The sequence below is a fragment of the Oryctolagus cuniculus genome, chromosome 5 (assembly GCF_964237555.1).
Source record: "Oryctolagus cuniculus chromosome 5, mOryCun1.1, whole genome shotgun sequence".
Taxonomy (NCBI): domain Eukaryota; kingdom Metazoa; phylum Chordata; class Mammalia; order Lagomorpha; family Leporidae; genus Oryctolagus; species Oryctolagus cuniculus.
The window spans coordinates 151573572-151596933 of NC_091436.1; the positions used below are offsets into that span (position 1 = coordinate 151573572).

The 23362-nt window shown below is 41.1% G+C and overlaps 1 protein-coding gene across 4 annotated transcripts in view; it reads right to left on the reverse strand.

The window, feature by feature from the left end:
• Positions 1 to 3995: 3995 nt before the first annotated feature.
• Positions 3996 to 23362, reverse strand: part of DCDC2 (doublecortin domain containing 2) — a 183290-nt gene continuing 163923 nt past the window's right edge. The window contains exons 11-13 of one of the 4 annotated variants that reach the window (XR_011388777.1): positions 21428 to 21730; positions 14107 to 17785; positions 3996 to 6683 (exon numbers count right to left, since the gene is read on the reverse strand). Coding sequence is in view for 3 of the 4 variants with exons in the window: in XM_008262507.4 (XP_008260729.3) it covers positions 17681 to 17785; positions 21428 to 21730 (408 nt within the window). In the remaining variant the exon portion in view is untranslated. The other 3 variants (XM_070074331.1, XM_008262507.4, XM_008262508.4) reach the window with 3 other exon arrangements.

The window sequence follows — 23362 nt, forward strand, 5'->3', positions numbered from 1 at the left end:
CTCTCCCCTTCCCCCTCTCCCCTCCCCTCTCCTCTCTTCCTCTCTCTGTCTCTCTCTGTCTCTCTCTCTCTCTCTCTCTCCCTGTCTTTCAAGTAAATAAATAAACCGGAAAAATAAAGAGTCACTGTCTTAGTCCATTCGGATTGCTATAACAAAATGCCACAAACTGGGAGGGTTATAAACAACAGAAATTTATTTCACACAGGCTGGGAGGGGACTCTGGTCTCCTTGCCCCTTATAAAGGCACTAATCCCACTGATGAGGACTCCATCTCCAGGCCCTAATCAGCTCCCAAAGACCTCACCTCCTATGGCCACCACATACAGATTAAGTTACAACACATGAATTTTGAGGAACATAAACCTTCATTTTAAAAAAAAGATTTTATTTATTTATTTGAGAAGTAGAGTTATAGACATTGAGAGGGAGAGACAGAGAGAGAGGTCTCCCATCAGCTGGTTCACTCCCAAAATGGCCTCAACAGCTAGAGCTGGGCCGATCCAAAGCCAGGAGCCAGGAGCTTCTTCTGGGTCTCCCACGCAGGTGCAGGGGCCCAAGCACTTGGGCCATCTTCTACTGCTTTCCCAGGCCATAGCAGAGAGCTGGTTTTGACGTGGAGCAGCTGGGACTCAAACCGGTGCCTAAATGGGATGCCAGGTGGAGGCTTAGCCTGCTGTGCCACAGTACTGGCTCATAAGCTTTCATTTCATAGCAGTAACTCTCTAAAGTTTATAGAGAAAAATAATGGCTTAAGTTTATATTTGTAAAAATAACCCAAAGAAAGAAGTAAAAATGAAGCAAAAACAATGGAATGAAGAAATAAAATTAGATATATGGAAATCAAATGAAACCCTCATCTTTTAATTATGGGAAACTGATCAATATTATCTCAGTGAATAAATGAAGAAAGAGTAAGCATATTATTTAGAGATATAGAAGAAGTTACTAGAGGAATCTCAATCAGGAAGTGCTAAAAGGGATTGCCTCTGTGGCTGGCATTGTGTGTAGCGGGTTAAGCTGTCACATGCATTGCCAGCATCCCATAGGGACTCCAGTTGAAGTCCCAGCTGCTTCACTTCTAATCCAGCTCCCTGCTAATGTTCCTGGGAAAGCAGTGGAAGATGGCTCAAGTCCTTGGGCCCCTGCACCCATGTGGGAGACCTGGAAGCAGCTTTTTACTCCTGGCTCCAGGCTTCTGCCTGGCCCAGCCCCACCACTGCAGCCATTTCAGGAGTGAGCTAACCGATGGAAGTTTTCTCTTTCTCTCCCTCTCTGTCTTTGTAACTCTGCCTTTCAAATCAATAAAATAAAACAAAAATTAAAAATAAAAGAGACCACCTCTGAAAGGCTGAGGGGAGCTGGGATAAAGCAGGACTAGTTTTATTCACACACTGAAGAGGAAAAAAAGTGCTCCACAGTCCCTGCCCCTCTATTCCTTATATAGACATTAAGCTAATCATTGTTGTGTTCAATGGTACAAAAATGGAAAACACAAATGTTATGGGATCCTTAAATATAGGGATTTATCCTAGGTTAAGGTTCTGAGAAGGCCTCATAAGAAGTAACATTTAAGCTGGCGCCGCAGCTCACTAGGCTAATCCTCCGCCTTGCAGCGCCGGCACACCGGGTTCTAGTCCCGGTTGGGGCGCCGGATTCTGTCCCGGTTGCCCCTCTTCCAGGCCAGCTCTCTGCTGTGGCCAGGAAGTGCAGTGGAGGATGGCCCAAGTGCTTGGGCCCTGCACCCCATGGGAGACCAGGATAAGTACCTGGATCCTGCCATCGGATCAGCGCGGTGCGCCAGCCACGGCGGCCATTGGAGGGTGAACCAATGGCAAAGGAAAACCTTTCTCTCTGTCTCTCTCTCTCACTGTCCACTCTGCCTGTCAAAAAAAAAAGAAGTAATATTTAATCTGTGTCTTGAAATATGACTAAAAGTTAACCAGAATGATCTTGGCTAAAAGATGGAAATTTTTGTTTTCACTTGCTTGTTTTTGGTTTTGTTTTGTTTTGTTTGTTTTTCAAGGAGGAGGAGAGTGGCCAATGGGAAGAAAAGAAGAACTTTGACAGCAGGTGCAAATACACTGAGCTGTAAGGCAGTTTGGAAGATTTGCAAAAACAAACAAACAAAAAATCTATTCTAGCTAAAGCAGCCAGGAGCTGAAGGTAGCACCAGGGAATGACAAGGTCACCAAGCCACACACCTGCAGGAGGGATCATTTACAGGAACAACAATGTAAACAACGCCCCCTAGAGTTGTGCAGCAGGACTGGACAGCGGGATGGGTCTGAATAATGGCAGAAGGGCTTCTACAGAGGCCAAGAGCAGGCCAACAGGGACCTCGAGGACAGGACACAACAACTTGGAGCAGCACTGGGAAGAGAAGGGGATGAATCCCAAGTGAACACAGTGACACAAGGGAGTCTTTCTCTCCGGGGCCCCTGCCTCAACCACATCACCAGCCTCACAGTCAAGTCTAGAGAAATCTTTTGTTTGGCTGATGTCTTAGCCTTCTGCAAGATGGAAAAGGTCAGCAAGAGATGTCACTCTGTCACTCCTACATTTTGTCCCTCTCTGTCCTAGGGGAAAGGGGGTGAAGGGAGGGTCCAAATTCCGTTTTCTAGACAGTCTCCCCCAGAGTACTTTATGATAATATGAAACCAAAGTACGAAATAATGCAGAGAAAACAATCAAAGTCAGCAAGCTATAATCCAAAAGTTGTACTTTCAAAATTTGTATTTATTAAATAAAATTTATATTTATAAATAAAAATAAATGTTACCTCATCTCTCAAGAATTATGACAGCATATTATAAAAAAAAAAGTCAGCAAGCTGTGTTGGGAGCTTCTTCTGTGCCAAGTAATGCGATAAATAACCAGTGTGTACTTTGGTATTTAATATAATTGATCCTTGAAAGATTTCTAAGAGTAACTTCAATTATGTCCTACATTTTACAGAAAAGGAAATATGGGCTCAGAGAAATAACTCACCCAAGGTCATGCAGCCCGGAAGGGACCAAGTGCACTTACACCCGCATGGTCTGACTCAACAGTGTCCCACCCTATGCACAGGTTTTGTTACAAAGGCTGAGAAAGTAACTGCATCTCATCTTTGCTAAAAATGTCCCATATTAGCCACATCCTTTATTGTAGAGCTCTGAACTTTCACAAGGCAGAATAAAAGGGGGTGGGGGAAGCGGCAAGAAATACTCCGTACTTACGCTTCCACCACATGGGAATCCAGTCTCAACCATTGCAGGCAATAAAAGTAACACTTCACGCAGAACTTGAGTGCTGAGAAAATAAACAATTGGTGCAGGCTGATACTGTGTTTTCCCCCAAATTTTATAAGGGCAGAGCTGCTCATCTGTGAGCTCCTTGAAAATGAGTACCATGGCATATTCCTGTGTCTCCCAACAACCCAGCACGGTATCTCATCCCAGCGGGAGCTTCACAAATGTTCGCTCAATGGACGTGTCTGAATTCAGGAACCGCAGTAATTGTTCTTACCAATGAGGTCTGCAAGGCCCTCCCCCATCCAAATGATCCTCCTGAGGATCCTGTTTCCCAAGCAGCACTCCAGTGCCTTGGGTGATTTGCTGGAATTCCTGGAAGGCATCAGTGCTTAGAAGCCCATGGGATGATTGTGCATTTTTTTTTAATTTTTTTATTTATTTTTTTTTTTGACAGGCAGAGTGGACAGTGAGAGAGAGAGACAGAGAGAAAGGTCTTCCTTTGCCGTTGGTTCACCCTCCAATGGCCGCCGCGGCCGGCGCGCTGCGGACGGTGCATCGCGCTGATCCAAAGCCAGGAGCCAGGTACTTATCCTGGTCTCCCATGGGGTGCAGGGCCCAAGCACTTGGGCCATCCTCCACTGCACTTCCTGGCCACAGCAGAGAGCTGGCCTGGAAGAGGGGCAACCGGGACAGAATCCGGCGCCCCGACCGGGACTAGAACCCAGTGTGCCGGCGCCGCAAGGCAGAGGAATAGCCTATTGAGCCACGGTGCCGGCCGATTGTGCATTTTTAACCAAGCTGAGCACAGCACAGCACAGCCCCTGACCAAGGGAGGGAACAAGCACCATGGTTAAGCTTTGGCTCAGGAGCCAAACTTCAAGCACTCATACCCTGACTCCATTGCTCTGCAGACATTTGGCCAAAAGATTGCAAGTTTCTGTGCCTGTTACTTCATCTCTCAAGAATTATGACAGCATACACCTGCTGTGGCCACTGTTGAGGAGTCAATGAGTTACCACATTTAAGCCCTGAGGGCAGTGACTGCCACAAGAGCTAGAGCTTGCTGAATGTTACTTGGTATTAGCTGGGACAAGACCCATTTGAAATGCACCAGTTTGAGGCTCCAGGCTCTCGTCTTCCATTTGCCTGTGTACCCATTTGCTTTCACCCCAGTGACCACCCCACTGTCAAGCCTGGAGTGATTTGGAACCCACCAGACAGGGCACTGATCTTTTCCACATCAAGTTTAATTAAGGCTGGTGAGTAGCTAAAGTGTGATGTTTCATGCCTTTCCATGAGGTTCAGCAAGGAAGATTTATTAACTCATTAAAATGTCTTGTCAGTTATTTTCAGCTACTCAGAATAACCGTGACTTAAGAGTCAGTACTTAGCCAGAACAGACCCAGAACAGAATCTGATGTCACTGTCTCCCTAGACTGATACTTACATCCCTGGACTACGTGGCATCTGTGTTATGCGGACACCTGCCTCTGGTGACGGGCAAAGGGCTGCTGATGGCATGGCAAGGTTATACCCGACTGGCGCCAGACCCTGACTTTCCTTTCTGTGGAGTGGAACTGGCTAAGAGCACTGGGCAGCCAGATTCCCAGGAGCCGAGTGATGTGCTCCCTGTCCTGGCTTACTGAACTAACTGCTGGGCTAACCAGCCTTGAGCTCAACGACCTCACCTTCCAGGAGACCTACTTCACCATTTCTTTTTTTTTTAAGATATATTTATTCATTTGAAAGACAGAGTTGGAGAGAGAAAGAGAGAATGAGAGACAGAGAGAGATCTTCCATCCATCCACTGGTTCACCCCCCAAATGGCTGCAACAGCCAGAGCTGTGCCAATCCGAAGCCAGAAGCCAGGAGCTTCTTCTGGGTCTCTGTTTCTAAACTATAACTTCATTACTTCCCCTCATCCTAATGAATCCATTGTCCTGTATTACAACAAAATACCTGAGGCAGGCTGCTTATGAAAAAAAAAAAAGCAGTTTATTTGGCTCATAATTGTGGAGGTTGAAAGTCCAAGATCAGGCTGCCCCATTTGTCTGGCCTTGCCTGACAGTGGACAACACCATGGCAGGAACGTGTACAAGAGGGAAAGATCACATGCAAAACAGAAAGCCAGAGAGCCGCACAGTGGCTGGGCTCAAGCTTTTGTGACTCACTCTTCACAGAATTCACTCCAGAAGACCAGTCTTCCCTTCTGGGAGCAGGACTGCGAAGGCTCAGGGAGGTCCCGCCTCTTAAAGCTTACCTCTCTCTTCTCCACACTGAGGATCAGCCTCCCCACACATGAACCCTTGGGGAACCCACCACATCCTACAGCAGCACCCTTCACTCCAGTGGCAAATGCATGGTCTCCACTGAGCAGGCTCACTTTGGAAGGAGAGCAGAAATTCTATGTACATTCCTGAAATTTGCTACTCCCATCTTGCAAAATGTGCAAGTGTGCTATAATAAATTCACATTTATACTAGTGGTCTATATGTGCGTACTATATTCTTCCTGATGTTTTCCGCTTAGGGTAGAAGCAGTGGAAGCTCATAATATGAGCTGAGGAGGCATGAATCCAGACTCTTTAATTTACTAGTTGAGTGACTAGAAACAGATTATTTATACCATGTCTTACACACTTCATCAACAAACTGGAAGTAATGATAGTGCCTTCTGAATAAGGATCTGGTAGGAATTTAAAAAATAAAAAATCCATGTGAGAGGTTTAATAGATTGTCTACAAGTTAGTTAAAGAATCACGGGTGTGCAGCAGGTTAGGTTGCTGCCTGGGATGCCTGCATCCAATATCAGAGTGCCTGGATCTGCTTCCAACCCAGCTCCCTAAAAACGCACCGGGGAGGCAGCAGATGATGATCCAAGTACTTGGGTTCCTGCCGAGGTTTCAGCTTGACCCAGCCCCAGCTTTTGGGGGCCTTTGGGAAGTAAACCTGCAAATGGAAGATCTTTCTGTGTGTCTCTTCTTCTATCTCAGTAACTCTGCCTTTCAAATAAAATAAATCTTGAAAAAGAAAAAAGAATCACATTAACACGTTCTTGTAATCGTTTGTCATTCTTCCAGCTAGCTGGTGATGGTGGTATTATTACAGGCCTCCAGTAAGTGGGACTTGTCTCTCACTCACTTTTGCCAAGCAGAGATTGATACTTAATATATTAAGTTCCTTTGATAATGGCTAATGACGAGAACAAGAATGAGGGGAGAAAACATTGAACAAGATCAAGGTTTTTAATAAATTAAGGAGACAAAGATGATATCCCTAGCAACCAAATTTCCAAACACATTGTCACCACCATCTGAAGCTTCCTATTTATCACAATTTCCTGTTTTCAAATATTGAGCACCAAGCAGGACATTAGTTGCGAGGACGATGTCTCCAGCGAGAGAGAGGAAGCTGATTTCCTCTGTGGCAGTCACCACTCTTCCGAGGGAGTCTGCAGAAATTGGAATGGAAAGAACATGACCTTGAAGTAGCCTCAGTGGGCTGAATTTCCACTCCGGGGAATAAGAGCGCAGTTGCACTTTGTCATCAGAGTAACCCAAAGCCTCATCACAACCATATTTTTAACTGGAGACAGCCTGTCAGAAATGCAAAGGAGGATGAGATGCTGCAGCTGCAAAGTAGGTGACTCCCTCCTCATTCAGGGTCAGGGTCAGGAGTAGGAGCAACCAGGCCAGGACACGGGACTTGCCATCAGGCCTGGTTCACTCTCTAGCACCTGGAGACTTAGTGCTGGACACGGCACACACCAGTAAGCATTTCCATATGATGAAGATGACAATTTTTAAAAATTCACACTGTCATTTTACCCAAATAGGTATTTCACTGTGTGTCCATTACCATTTCATAGGACACCCAATAATTCAATCACTTCACAGATGGCCACATTTGCATGGTAGAAACTTTCCAAAACACCCTTCACACATGTGGGCTGCCTGAGTTGGGATCAATGGTGATTAAGGCTCTAAGTTTGCCATGAAGATGAACCCAAATTTTACATGGAAACATGTGTTCCATGTTGCAAGGCTTACCAAAATTAGTGCCATAATGATTAAATAGCAAGGAAAATGGGTTTAATCTATTCTACCCTCATATGCACATGTTATCACAAACCACAGTCATCATTCTCATCACTCCTCTCTCTAAACAGGACACCCTGAAAGTTAACATGCAGCTTTAGCAATTTTTTTAAAAGCCATGGTAATACAGGTAGAGCAAGACTGACAATAGGCTTTGGGTAGTACTTTTGTCAGTGGTGGAACGGTGGGGCTGGCATTTAACCTAGCGACTCAGGCATGCCACATGACTTCTCGCAGGAAAGAAAGCACGGTCCTCAAAGGAAGTGGCCTCATTGAAAGCTTCTGCATGATCGTCTGGAAAAAGAAGCCTTCCTTTCTGTGTGTCTCTTCTTCTATCTCAGTAACTCTCTCTTTCAAATAAATAAAATAAATCTTGAAAAAGAAAAAAAGAATCACATCAACACTGTCACTTTTGTTCTTGTAATCGTTTATCATTCTTCCAGCTAGTTGGTGATGGTGGTATTATACAGGGGACTGTAATTTTCCAACAAGGGGACTGAGTCTCTTCTCTGGACTCAAAAGGTTCAGGGGAAGCTAGAGGAGGTTCAGCAGCCTCAGTGCCTCCACCCAGAGAGTCCCAACACCCAGTACTGGGGTTCCAGTCCTCCCGCATTAAGGATCTGCCACTGTCATACGAGACTTGCCGAGTCTGAGAATTCAACCTGCCCTATAAAGTCCTTGGTTTGGTCTTCATTTCTAACTGCCTTTGACTATAGGAGAAAAGACTTATTTTAAATGCTACCAGTGAGGTCCTCTGAATGTCACACTTTGTTTTAAATTGCCGATTAATAGATTGAATCTGTCACCTTTTTTTTTAATATTTGTTTTTTAAAAGGCAGAGTTATGGAGAGAGAGGGAGTGACAGGGAGAGTGAGCTCTTCCACCAAATGGTTCACTACCCAAATAGCCAGCAAAGCCAGGGCTGGGCCAGGCTGAAGCCAGGAGCTTCCTCCAGGCCTCCCACGTGGGTGCTGGCTCCACTCCCAATATCAGCTTCCCACTAACATGCAACCTAGGAGGCTGCAGGTTGATGGCTCAAGTACATGGCCCCGTCACCCTCATGAAAGACCCAGACTGAGTTCTGGACTCCTGGCTTCATTCTGGCTAAGCCCTAGCTGTTGTGGGAATTTGGGGAGTGAATCAAAGGCCAAAAAGGATCAATCTCTCTCTCGCTATCTCTCCTTCCCTCCCTCTCAAATATATTTTTTTAAATTTAAGGTATAACCCATGAGAAAACATAATATTAAACTTATCACTTCAAAGCAGCCAGAAAGCAATTAACAAGGCATTCAATTTAACAAGTTATAGAAGACTCATGGAAAGTAGCAGAAAGAAATACTGGTGATAAGAACAGAGAGATAATGACATAGAAAAATAAACAGTACAGAAGATCACAAAAGTTGACCTTTGGAGGTGGCACTGTGGCACAGCACTCTAAGTGATCACTTGCAAAGCTGGCATCCTATAACCAAGACCCAGATGCTGTTCCTGAGCCCTGGCTTTATGCTGACCCAGCCCCGGCTGTTGCAGGTGGTTGGAAAGTGAATCAGTGGATGGAAGATCTCTGTCTCTCCTTCATTCTCTGTCACTTTGCCTTCTGAATAAGTAAATAAAGATTTTTTAAAAAATGTTTTTAAAAACATTTATTTTAAAAATGTTAATACTGAGAAAAAAAGAGAAAAGCCAACATTATTGTCATTGGAGATGAGGAAAGATGGACATGACTATATTTACACAGGAGTTTTGAAAAGTTCTAAAAATATGATAAATAACTTCTGGAAAATAAATTTGTAAATGAAAGAAATGAACAATTTTTAGATAAATATGAATTGCTAATTTGAATCAATAAACAGAAAACTTGAATAGACATGTAACCAGAAAAGAAACTGAAGTAAAAAAAGCAAACACACACACACACTCACACACACACACACTCACACACACACACATACACAAACACACACACTCACACACCATAGGCTGAGGCAATTACACAAGTAATCAAACCATCAAGAAATTTCCAAGATGACGCAAATGTACTAACTTTTTCATGAGTAGAAAAGAAGGGACAACATCGCCTTCTCGTCTAGGAATAGAAGGAGAGCTTGGTACCTGCAGCCTTGGGCCACTCATATCCCAAGAGATCATGTGTAAAAGTTACAAGAAAAAGAAGGTATAAATAATGAAGTATTAAATGCTTTTATACCACACATTGTCACAAGCATTTTTGAGTAGTTACTAATATTTCCTAGTCTGCTTAGTTTATCAGAGAAACTGGTAACAGAAACAGATAAGAGAAACCTCTCATAGTATCTCATTACTGTCAATCATCTTGAACACAGAAGAAAATAACAGAAGCTATGTCCACAAGGCCCATCGAGCTTGGCCTCGGGTGGCTCCCTGGATTCCCTTCTTCTCCATGGCCCGAGCCTCTAGTGTCCTTAGAAGGATACTTTAGAAAGTCAGGAGCTCATTAGCAGAAAACTAAGAAACCAATGTGGACATCATGTGATTAAAAACTTAATGTTACTGATAAACAATACCAATACCTGGCAAGGCAAAGGGATTTGTATTGGTCTATGTGGGCTGCTGTAACAAATGTCACAGACCAGGTGGCTTACAGGTATTAGACACTTCTATTCTCCCAGTTCTAGAAACCGGAAGTCCATGACACAAGGGGGGGCAGATTTGGTTTCTGATGAGGACTCCGTTTCTGGCTGTGGACAGCTGACCTCACATGCTAGACACAGAAAGAGCTTAGGTGTCTCTTCTTATAACACCAGTCCTATTGGATCAGGGCCCACCTTTATGATCTCACTTAACCGTTACTACCTGCATGAAGGCCCTATCTCCAAATCTGTCACATTGGGGGTTGAGGCCTTCAACGTACTACCCAGGGGAAAGGGACACAACTCAGCCCCAACTGAATTCTCCTCCAATCTTGAGGCAAGACTTTCCATAAAACACATGGGAACTTGGCATATGAATAAGGTGCAATCACAAACCAATGTGAAAAAAGACAGTGTGTTCCATAAATGGTGTTAAGACAACTTGTCATCTACATGAAAGGATTAAATCTATAACTACAATGCACACGAAATACATTCTTGGCAGATAAGCACTAACTGTGAAAAGCAAAATGTTAAAAAGCTGGAAAGAATTATACTATATAATTGACTTCAGAGTTCAGACAAATTTCTTAAATAAAGTACATACAACTATAAAGGAAAAGACTGGTATAGCTAACTGCATTAATATTACAAACTTTTCTAGAAAAATAGCTTTAAAAAAAAACTGGAAGAGATATTGTAACATAAAATCAACAAAAGTGATGAAGAATATACCAGCAGTCTTCAAAAGGTTCAAGGATGTGCACACTATCTTTTAATTTCATTTTCCACAAACTTTTTGAAATTCCCTCATATAAAATCCTTCAAGACAAAGAGCCTATAACCCAGTAGAAATCATGTGACAAGTATATGTATCAATGAGGAGGAATATTCGTGGCCAATAAACAAGATCAGAAAAATGCCTCCTGGTAAACTATAAACAAATGTTCCCTATGCGGCAGATACAAAACAGACAGAATGAAATGAAATGACTGATTTTAAGTGAAAAGGGAGAAAATGATAGTAACTTAAGTTGACTCCCAGTTGTCTAGGTTGGGTGGTGACTGGCATCATTAACTAGAGTGGGCAATGTTGAAATAGAAATGTTTGCAAATGAACAGACAGTACCTTTGAGTTCAAGGCAATTGTAGAAGATGCAGCTAAGTGTGGTACAGCGAGGTCTGGAGCTGCCAGGGAGATCAGGCCCAGGATACAGACCTGGGAGTTGCGAATACACAGTAGTTATTAAGACCATGACTATGAATGGGTTGCTCAGGAGACTTCAAGGATTAGAAGAGAAGCCAATAAACCAGGAGCCAGAGAATCAGGACAGAGCCAGGACAATCCTAACAGCCGTCTGTACCAAAGACAGCAAAACCAAGGGGAGTTGCTTCATACGGTTTCAAACTTAATTGTATTTTTTTGCACTTTTAAATCACTTTTGTTACTACTAAGCCAATGAATTTGTTAAATCAACAGAAACTGAAACACAGGACATCCCTGAAACATTTGTCTTTTTAATGGAAGACTGAGTTGGACTATGTGGGCACTTAGAGACCTGTACAATGATTTAATAGACTAAAGTCCCATTATGGGAGAAAAATCACTTGGAAACCTGTAGAAAAGCTATATGTTTATTTTCACAAATAAGAATTCTATATCACATGCATGCTGGCAGTTTGATAGTACCTTACAGAGATTACACTCATAGCTACTTGTCGGACATTTCCAATGTCAATTACCCATGTGATCTAAAAAGATCAGAACCTGGCAATTTAGATGCTTCCTCTCTTGCTGAGGTTTGCTTTTTCACTCTTAGAGAATAGCAAGGATTAAATGGTCATGCGCACGAGAGGGACATTAATGTACTCTCCTTAGGAGACCCAAATCATTCCTATTTTGTTATTTTTCAAAAAGTCAAAATGCTTGTACTTAATTCTTTTTGTTTCTCAAACACGGGAGGTAAAACAAAACTATTTAAAATCAATATACCAAAATCAGTGACTATCCCACAAACCAGAGCAGAATTTTATCCAAATTCTTTGAAAGATCATAAATTTATTCCTATGGAAACTGTACACAAAGTAGGTATAACATATATAGTCTATTCCTTGCTTTTAAAGATACCTTTACTTATCAAACAAATTCTGGACCTGATTTTTTGTAAAACCATTTAAATAAAGAAAAAAATGATTTTTTAAAAATATATCTAAAATTTTATCAAATAAACATGCAGATAAAACTGTAAAAAATTCTTTACACAATGAAGTTTAATATTTATGCTGAACAGAAGGAGAAGCATCTTTAAGTGTGCTGAATTTCTACATGTTTGAATTCAAAATATTTAAATTGTGTTTGTGCAAAATGTCGTGAAAAGGATTAATACATGAAATACTAGCAATATAATATCACAAGCAAACAATAAACCATTTTAATGGTTTAATTATATTTTAATTATATAAAATGTATCTACTCTACTCAAGATATAATAGAGTTGCATATGTGAGTGCAGTGATATATAAGTAAAAACCTAAAATGCCTCTAATTTGACCAAAATACAAATGTGTTCTTTACAGAGAGATATTCTAAACAAAGCATATAAAAATGAAAAGCTCAATCTTTTCTAAACATCAATAATCACTCATTAGCACTGTATATTAAAGATTTAAGACACAAGCAAAACACTGAAGAAAAAACAAAATAGGGTTTCTCTAAACTTCTAAAATCGACTAGAATCATTCCCTCTTACCATATACCATTAAATTTGTGACAATAACTGAAACACACAAATTATATGGTCAAGCTGATGAAGCTACAAGGAATTCCTCTGGTCCCATTTGTTGATTAAAACTAAGTCATTGCTGGCTTAAGTCCATGGAGCTCCAAGTTTATCTACTGATTTTTTAAATGCTTTATGGTTATCCAGATATTTTTTCATTCTTTCCCAGCTCTTAATTCCCTACAGGATTGTATGCCTCATCAAAAACAATATTATTTCTTCCTCTTCAGCATATTGGCACCATTATTCTTCCTTTGCATCACTTAAACTTCAGGGGATGAAATTTAGAAATTTCAAAATGGAAAAACCAAAATCATACCCATCTATGTACCAGGGTATTTTTTAAAAAAGCAAAAATCTTACAGTATTCATGTTGATGATATTTACCAACAAAGAACTATATGGTTCATCGCCTTAGAAAAATAGTCTAACATTAAAATAGTTCCATTCTATGATGGCATTATGTTCACATAAGAATGCTAAAACTTCTCCACTGAGAGTGAGCATTATATAAACTAGTGGACCAGTAAGTCAGTCTTTCATTCTGCTTGTGGTGTTCCTAGCTACCTGGTAGCGAAAGTATTCCTCAATACCTTCATGTAAATCTCTCTCTCTCTCTCTTTTTTCCTCTCTCTCTCACTTACACACACACACACACACACACAGTGATAACTTTTAAAAGAGCCTGGGCTGGTATGAAATATTCTGCTCCTAAAGTGTATGGTACTTAAGGCTGCTAAAAAGAAAGAAAAAAAACTGTACTCTTATTTCCTTTATGAAAACAAGACTTATATGTCTTGCTGGTTTTTTTTTTTTAAATGTGGTATCTCTCACATGTTTTTTAAAAATCAGGTTTTCCACACTCCTCCCTAGAATAGATTTTATTTTTCATTAAAATGCTGGTAGCTCTCTTATCTTGAAAAAAAAAAATCCCTTAAAGTACCAGGGAACTAATATTTAAAGAACCATAATACATATTATTTCTTAGCATTTCTTCTCATGTTTTTACACATTGCTTCTCTCAGCTTCGTCTAAAAGAGTATTATTCTACTAGTAATGCTGTTCCTGCAGAAGCCTTTTTAATGTTTTAAAGTGTGTGAGTGCATTTATTTGCGCATTTGATTTATATCGATATATTTTATTCATACATTACATTTCTGTTCAGACTGGCAAGTTGAGATGAGATGCTTTTCTGTTTAACAATCAGTCTGCTTTTTAAACTCTGCCTTTGCTACTCGTTGAGTCAAAATGAAACTCTCTTTAGGAGAGTTACTAAAGCAAGAAGAAGGTGGTGTCCTGGGAAACAAGGAATGGGGTCCCCATACTCACGTCCATAGAAACCCCGGTCTGAATAAAGAGTGGGCTCTCTGTCCTTTCTGATACACGCACCTGGTCTATCAGCTTTAGGAGTTTATGTCTCTACTTTTTCAATGAAACTTTGCTAGAAGAACAAAAGCTTTCCTGTTGTTTTGCAGATGCTGTTTCAAAAACAGATACATTTTTTGTGAGTAAATGAACTTAATCCTCTGTGTGTAATGTGGGTCATTTTGTGAAAACTTTGAGAATGTTGGCTTATGATGTATAAGCGGGAAGGGCTAGCATGAACAATTCCATAGTAGCATGACCTCACAATTGTGAATCTGCAGACAGCTGACCGCGTCTGAGCCAGACATGTATGAAATGGTTCTGTCTTTACATACCTTAGCACGAATTAACACTTTCAGAATAAAATAAGGGGTATGACACTATCACACTCTTCCTATGAGCCAGGCATCCTAACAGTCTCCAAAAATCACAGAGAAAAATTTCTTAATAAATAAAAGATCATCACATGATCATAGAGAAAAATAATACAAAGTTAACCTATAGGCATAGTATCACTTTATAACCAGAAGTGTTCAATAACTATTTTAACAGAAGCTAAGTCAGGTAAAATGTCTTTAGCCTACAAATGAAGTTAATAAAAAAAATCTTCTTTATTGGCTTGGCAAAATTCCTAATGCTCAGTTTGACTAGTAAATCAGCTGTTTCCAGTGCCTTAAAATCGAGGTAAGCGGAACAAAATCATTTCACACAGTTAAAACCATGAAATCTGTGTACACAGCATCACCTGCAACCAACATCTCAAAGCACTCACTACATTTGTTATCACCTAACAGCAACTAAGTTTTTCATAGCACCCTCTCTATATATAAACTAGAACATGAAGTCTAACCAAGACCTCTTCTATTTACTCACATAAATGGGCCCTAAACCTGGCAGTCGGCCTCGCTCAATCTGTGGATCTAGTCAGCCATGGAGCCCACCACTCCCACAGAAGTCACTGCCATATGTGAGAGGTAAGATTCCACTTATCTGCAAATCATCTGCAAAGTGATAGCCACCATTGTAACTCTCTCTGAATGATTCCTTTCTTGGTTAGACAACATATTTCATTTATGATTATTGTTTCTTTTCATAATATATGTTTGCCAAGTGTTTTAAAGTGCTAAGTTGTTATCCATCTCCCCAAGGTAGGTCTCAGTTACATCTTGTCCATAGATGACACAAATGTGTACATAAGAGAACACAATGTCCCCATTTTTAAACAATTTTGGTACATACACTGCACCCTATCAGCTTCTTGAGGTATGCTTAAAATACAAAATTTTCTTTTTCATGTAAAAAATCAATAATGCATCATAAAATGACTATTAGGGAGTATACCTAAAACCTAAGCTTCTTATTGTAACGAAGAAAAAAAAAGAGTATCTTTATTAAAGAAGGAAAAGAGGGAGAAGTTCTTCACTGAAAAAAAATCACCTGATGATTAACTATAAATTATTATATATTTAATCATAAATTTATTTTTAAAAACTGCTTAAAATCATTTATCCCAGACCCAGCAAGAGTGCAGGAATCTGAATTAGGAGACCAGCAGCTGTGTTCCCCTAGCAACACAGGCTGGCTGCCTGGAATCTGCACCGCCTACCGCTGTCCCACTGGGAAGGGTGAGCACCCAGGAGAAAGCCCGGTGCCCCCCTTACCATCCATCCTCCCAGGCTAATATTATCCTTGCATCATTAGCACTTTCAATACTGTTACATTATAATCTCTGCTTAAACTTCCTATTTGCAGGAAATACTAAAATAACTGCTAAGGAAAATACATCTGTTTCCTATAGTATAATTAAGTGCTTTATATAACTGCCAAATATTTTGATTCCAAATGGTTGGTTATGAAACATTTCGGGAGAAAATATCTTTAAAACTTATGATTAATAATGAACTTTATGAAAGCACTAGACGGGGCTGGTGTTGTGGCATAGTGGGTAAAGCCACCACCTATAGTGCCAGCATCCCATATGGGTGCCAGTTCATGTCCCTACTGCTCCACTTCCCATCCAGCTCTCTGCTATGGCCTAGGAAAGCAGTAGAAGATGGTCCAAGTCCTTGGGCCCCTGCATCCATGTGGGAGACCCAGAAAAACCCCCTGGCTCCTGGCTTCGGATCGGCGCAGCTCCAGCCATTGGGGCCATCTGGGGAGTGAACCAGCAGATGGAAGACTCTCTCTCTCTTTCTCTTTCTCTCTCTCTCTCTCTGCCTCTGCCTCTCTGTAACTCTGCCTTTCAAAAATAAATAAATCTTTAAAAAAAAAGCACTAGAAGCTAAAACATCCAATTTATAACTTTTATATAATTAAAATATATTTTCATCATAAGAAAAAACACATTATTTGTATATTTAAGGACTAATGGCATCATCTGAGAATTCAATCATGCTTTTCCTATGTTTCCCTCATAGGGTGACTATAAATTAATTTAATCAGCCCACAAGTTGTAATCAGGAACTGGTTTCATTACAATAATTTTAAAAGTTTTTTCCTACAATTTCCATCAGATGGTTTATAATTATACAGAAAGTAATCTGATTGAAAGTCTAAATACAACCAGCTAGAAAAATAAATATCCGCCAATATCCTAGGAGCAAAAATAAACAGACAGTCCTAATAGAAATAAGACAAAGGCAAATGAAATCAAGTAGTCACAAACTTTTCACATACTTGTTTCTACCTATCATGCTGTCTTGTTTTTTGTAATAAAGAAAACAAAAACATAAGTAAGCAAAAATCTTGGGGAGAATCCAATCTTTAAAATATCAGTTTCCTAACATAATAACATGATGGATAACAAAGGGATATTGCTAAAGGTAGACTGGGCCAGTGATAATTCACAGAATTTCCAGAATTCGTAAATTAGCCAGCCAGACCTAGTAACATAATCGAGTATTCCTTTATAATTCCTTCCTGGGTGTGTGCTGTTACAGCCACACGCCTTAAAACCTGAAGGCATGGCAATATTAATCACAAATGCTCTGAATAAATGCTTCCTCCTTCCAAAATGAACAGCTTCTACTGTCTTTTTAGTTTGATTAAGGTAGATCTTGGCTGAGGAAGAAAAGAGAAAGGAATGTCAACAAGTCAGGGAAACATTTTAATCTATTGCCATCTCCAAATTACATCTGAAACTAAACTGCAATTTGTTCATCCAAGAGTTTATTGCCTTAAGAAATAGTACATTCTTTCCTAATACCAATTCTTTAAAATTCTATGCCTTACGTAAGTGCTTCAGAATAAGCTGCCATCTAATGATCTCACTTCTAAATTTATAGTAAAATATATAAAAGGACTGATCCTATTTTTTTAATCTTTCACAAAGTGGTCTATTACCTTCCTGTACAAACTCTCCTCTATCTGTCCCATTTAATTTTCCAACTTTTAAAAATGCATGCCATAAAAATAAGCCATTCTCCTGTAGTTACTACAAATTATCGAGTTTTTCCAACAAGGCCTTTGATTTTTAACATGCAGTAGGTAGAATTCAGTGATAGTGTTTCATTATGTTTAGCAAGAATTGTGCACTTATTATTCAAGTATTATAATTCTTTTTTCTTGTAATCCATATATCTTCTTTCTAAAAAATCGCCTACGCCACAACAGCATAGTCCTTGTTTTGTTCCTCATTTTCATCTTCTTGTGGACTTGTGATTTTCACTTCTGGCCTTGGTGGTCTTTGAGGGTCTATATCAGCCTAGAGGAAAATAGATCGAAACACAGACACTGGTTTAGGTCTTTGGTTCACAAAGGTAGAATAATCTGCAGAGAAAAAAATTACTCAATATCCTACTTCATCATGGAAATGTTCAACTAAATCTGTTCCTTGGGTGCCCGTGGTTTTTCTGTGCACCCTTACCCCGAGACACTGCTGTCCTCCTGGCGTCCTCACGCACTCTGTGCCACAGGCCACCTCATTTCTCTCCTTTACTCAGCTTCCCTGTGAGCGCTCCTTTGCAGCAGCATATTTATTCTGTTCAGCTTAGCAGTTTCAGACACAAAGGAAGAGGAAATCGCAACAGTCCCGCCCTCCTGCCGGATCAATCCAGTCCCACCTCCGGAGGACCTTCTACAATGGCAGTCTCCTTGTCTCCTGCCAGCACAGATTCATGGCGACCGCAACACTGAATGCCATCAAGTATCAAGGGAAGAGCAGGGCAGACAGCCCAGAATGCACAGGCAGCTTCCCTGCAACAGCAGTCATTTTTCGGTCACTTGGAGTTCTCACTGGGTATTAGCGATACTGTCTCATGTGCGCCTTGTCTTTAAAGCCCCCCCTGTATGGAGAACTGAGGAGGTAAGAGGAGAATGAGCTGGGCTTCAAACTCTGCTCTGTAAAATCCTGGAGGCTCCACAGTCCCGGAGGAGGGCCACAGTGCAGGGAGGGAGAAGCGCAGCCCCAGCGCCCCCAGACGCCCAGCCACGACTTAAACTTTACAGGAGAAACATTACCGGGTCATTGTCACCTTGTGGAATGTCTCTAATAGTATCTTGAATACAGTACAAACTCAATCTCAACAAATGTCACCTTGCTGTTTTGCTGCAATCATATTTCACTAGCGTAAATGCTGCTACATGAAACAAATGCTACATGGTAAAATGAAGTTTTTGTTACATTACGGGTAAAGCATCTTTTTTAAAAGCTTATTAATTTGTAATATACAATTCATAAAAAGCTGGTGTTTCATACGTTGGAGAGGCTTAAAGTACCAGGGTACTTCAAAAAGTTCATGGAAAATGTAATTAAAATATAGATTTATTTTGGCACACAAAAAAATTTGAAAACCACACATCTGAAAGTCTTCACAGAAAATGCATGTTATTAAAAAACTATGCACGGCCTTCAACTATTTTGTACCAATACATACTTACCTTTTAATTCCACTTTTCCACATACTTTTTGAGGTACCCTTGTATGTCTGTAACTAACATATCAGGGAAAATGGGATTAAAATATCACATTATAAGAGAAGAGAAGAATCAAATAAGTTTAAATATCTTTATGAACGATTGTTCATAAATTTATGTAGTCACATATCAGGGAGTTGCTCATTTGAATCCTCAAGAATTTGGATTCGCTCTTATTTTATTCCATAGACACCTGTACTACAGGCCCTTACCCAAGTACATAAATTTTACCTCAACATGCACAATTTTATTAAAAATCTCTTTTTCTTCCTTTATTTTTAATTAATTTAAATGGGCACAGAGCTACATGTGTTTGTGTATAGTATAATCTCGTGAAATAAATATATATATATATACACACACACATTGTAGAATGGTTAAATCATGCTAATTAGCACACGTATTATTTCACATACTAACCATCTTCTGTAGTGAGAACACAAAAAATTTACTCTCAGTGATGTGTACAGCATACAGTTGCCAGCTGGAGTTATCAGGTTGTACAATAGATCTCCTGAACTTAAGTCCTCCTATCTAACTTAAATTGTGTATCCTTTGAGCAACAGCTCTCCAAGTCCCATCCACTGCCCCTTGTAATCACCTTTCTACTCTCTGTTTCTATGAGGTCAACCTCTGTAGACTCCACACAGAAGTGAGATTATGCATTATTTGTCTTTCTGTGCCTGGTTTATTTCACTTAACATAATGTCCTCCAGGTCCATTCATGTTGTTGGAAACTATACGACTATTTTTAGAAGATATATTTACAGAACACAGAAGAACAGGAAGTCCATTCATTTCTGTAAAATCTGTTTAGGTCATACATTGAATTAAGTTCAACCACCGGAAAAAAGCATGCTGGGATCTTACTACCTACTCCCACGGAGAATCATCCTTTCATTTCACGATGTAAACATTCACCAAAGGCTACTACAAAAGTGTTTTATGAAATCTACTATTGTTACTGCACTGCATTCACTATATAAATGACACTGACGACCACACAGATCTACACACAAGCAAATTCTCTTAGAATAGACTTGATTATCTCACTTCAAGAAAACTTGAAATGAGAGACATGCTAGGCATCCTCACAGAAATGTAAAGAATATTCTGTACATACTGTGCAGTGGATTATAGATGAATTTGCACTGGACATTGAGTCCTGGATATGAGAAAAACTGTGTTAATATTGTTTTATTTTGTTTGAAAGGTAGAGTTACAGAAGGAGAAAGAGAGAGAAGGAGAGGGAGAGGGGGAGAGGGGGAGAGGGGGGGAGAGAGAGAGAGAGAGAGAAATCTTGCATCTGCTGGATCACTCCCCAAATGGCCACAACAGCCAAGGCTGGACCAGGGGCTTCATCCAGGTCTCCCACGTGGGTAGCAGGGGCTCAAGTACTCGGGTCACCTTTTGCTGCTTTCCCAGATAATTTACCGGGGAGCCGAATTGGAAGTGGAGCAGCCAGACATGAACCAGCACCCATATGGAATGATGGTATCATAGGCAGCAGCTTAACCTGTTATGCCACAGTGCCAACCCCCATGAGAACATTTTGTACTTTGCCATTGCTCCACTTGTTCTCTTGTTTCCAGCCATTGTTAAATACACCAGTGCCTGAGGTGGTGAATGCTTAATTCAACTAATCCATTTTCAGGTGGACTCAATAAACTAGGCTTTCAGACTTCAGGAGAGCCAAGAAATCCCTCATCATAGAGATGTTTTGTTTTTTTTTTTTTGTTTTTTGTTTGTTTGTTTCTTTTTGACAGGCAGAGTGGACAGTGAGAGAGAGAAACAGAGAGAAAGGTCTTCCTTTGCCGTTGGTTCACCCTCCAATGGCCGCCGCGGCCAGCGCACCACGCTGATCCGAAGGCAGGAGCCAGGTGCTTCTCCTGGTCTCCCATGCAGGTGCAGGGCCCAAGCACTTGGGCCATCCTCCACTGCACTCCCTGGCCACAGCAGAGAGCTGGCCTGGAAGAGGGGCAACCGGGACAGAATCCAGCGCCCCGACCAGGACTAGAACCCGGTGTGCCAGCGCCGCAAAGCGGAGGATTAGCCTAGTGAGCCGCGGCGCCGGCTGAGATGGCGTTCTTGACATCCTGTCTAGGTCTCACTGGTCTCCATCCTCTCAGTCCCTACACGTATGTCATATGTCTTCTCTTTTATTATATGTTTTTAGAAATCTCCGGAATATTTTTGTAAAACAAGGTAGGAGATGAATGGATGGATGGATGGATGGATGGATGACAGAACAACAGACATGGACTGTCAGGTGGGTAGCTGGCTGTAAGTGGTAAATGAAATGATTAAATGGTATCGGGTGCTTCCACTCAAGCATAAGTGGTTTCGGTGCAAGTCCTAAGGGCCTCAGATCATTCCCCAAGCACACACACATGTTCATGTGTACACACAATAGCAAAAGCAGTAGACATACCTCGTCGTGTCCACTTCCAGCTCCTCGAGACTTGCTCTCCTCATCAACTGCCCGCTGAAGCTCATTGCTGACGGGGTCCAGCTCCTCACCATTCTCCTCGTCTGTGCCTCCACTCACACGAGCGGGGACTGCCTGCTCCTCACTGGGGCCTGGGATCTCCTCGACCTCCTCAGGGCCATCTGTCGCCTCCCTCTCGCCATCACCTTCCACATCACCATTCATTCCTGAAAAGTCTTCCTTCAGTCCTGTTTCCTTGCTCATTTTCTCTCCATCCTCTTCCTCATCTACTATTTCTGCTGGCCTCTGATGGATCAAAAGAAATAATGAATACGAGAAACAAGAGTAACCGAGACTTTCCATTGCACATTATAGTAATGCAACAATTATTATAGTCAAGTAACATATTTGCATAGTATTTCACAGTACAGATGTGCTGAAGTTTACTGAGTACTCACTGTATGCCACACTTCAAAAGTATCTCATTTAATCCCTACGACAATCCTGTGAGGTAGTGTTAGCCCCATTTTACAGATGAGAAAACTAAGGCATAGACAGCCAAGTGCTTAACCCTGGGTTGCACAAGAAGAGTCAGAATTTGAATTAAATATGTGACTCCAGAACGAGTGTGCACAGGAAACTAAACCACAGGGTCCTTAGTCAGTGTCTAACAGAGCTATCTGACCCAGAGGAGAAGGTCATGAAAGGTCTTTGCACAGAGACTGCTGTCCTCAGCACTGAGGGTGAGGGCAAGGGCACTTGGATGTGAACTCAGGCTTCCAGACTCAGAATGTAAACAGCTTTCCACTCTGTGCCTGAGAAAGGAACACTTATCTCTAAATACAAATATTGATGGTCATGTAGACCTAAGGCCAAGGAACTATTTGTATTATCTATAAAAATATAAATGCCAACTAGACATTTTTACTGTGATTTGGGAATATATAAATCTGCTTTTAAAAGCAGCAGAAGGTTGAATTCCAATATCAAGGCTTTAGAGAGAAAAAAATCAAGATTCCTTTAAAAAAAAGGGGGGGGGGGCGGTACTATGGCATAGCAGGTTAAAGCCCTGGCCTGAAGCGCTGGCATCCCATATGGGGGCTGGTTCCAGCTGCTCCACTTCTGATCCACTTCCAATCCAGCTCTCTGCTATGGCCTGGGAAAACAGTAGAAGGTGGCCCAAGTCCCTGGGGCCCTGCACCCACATGGGAGAACTGGAAGAAGCTCCTGGCTCCTGGCTTTGGATCAGCTCAGCTCTGGCCATTGTGGTCATTTGGACAGTGAATCAGTGGATGGAAGACCTCTCTCTCTCTGGCTCTACCTCTCTCTGTAACTCTATCTTTCAAATAAATAAAATAAATCTTAAAAAAAAAAATTCAAGTTCAATCCTGAATAGGCACTTACTGGTGCTCCTTAACTTTCCTGAGTTTCATATTCTCCATTTGTAAAATGAGAAGATAACAGTAAGACTTCAGTGGTGGATTAAATGAAATAAGTTACATAACGTGCCAAGCACAGTACGTGGTATATCCTAGAATAAAGAAAGAAAACACTAAACACCCTCCCTGTTTGTTATGACACATTCTTCTCCAAAGCCATCATATTTCTTCACTGTCATTAGTAAAACAAGTTTTTCAAACTGTTAGGGTAGAAGGAGCATGGGATTTGTGCTACGTTGAGATCATGGACCTGCCTCTTCTCCAGCTGTATGATGCACACATGTCACTTCCACCTCTGGCCTCTGTGAAGTGAGGGGCTGAGGCTCAACAAACCGCCGTAAAGAGACTCAACAAGAGCCTTGCAGCTCTAAAGCCCATCCCCTTCTTATTTTTCTAAACTTATTTTTTATTTGAAAGGCAAAAAGGCAGGCTGCCTCCTGTGATGTGCAGTAGCAGGCTTGCTGGAAACTGAGAACAGAGCTGGGATTTGAACCCCAAG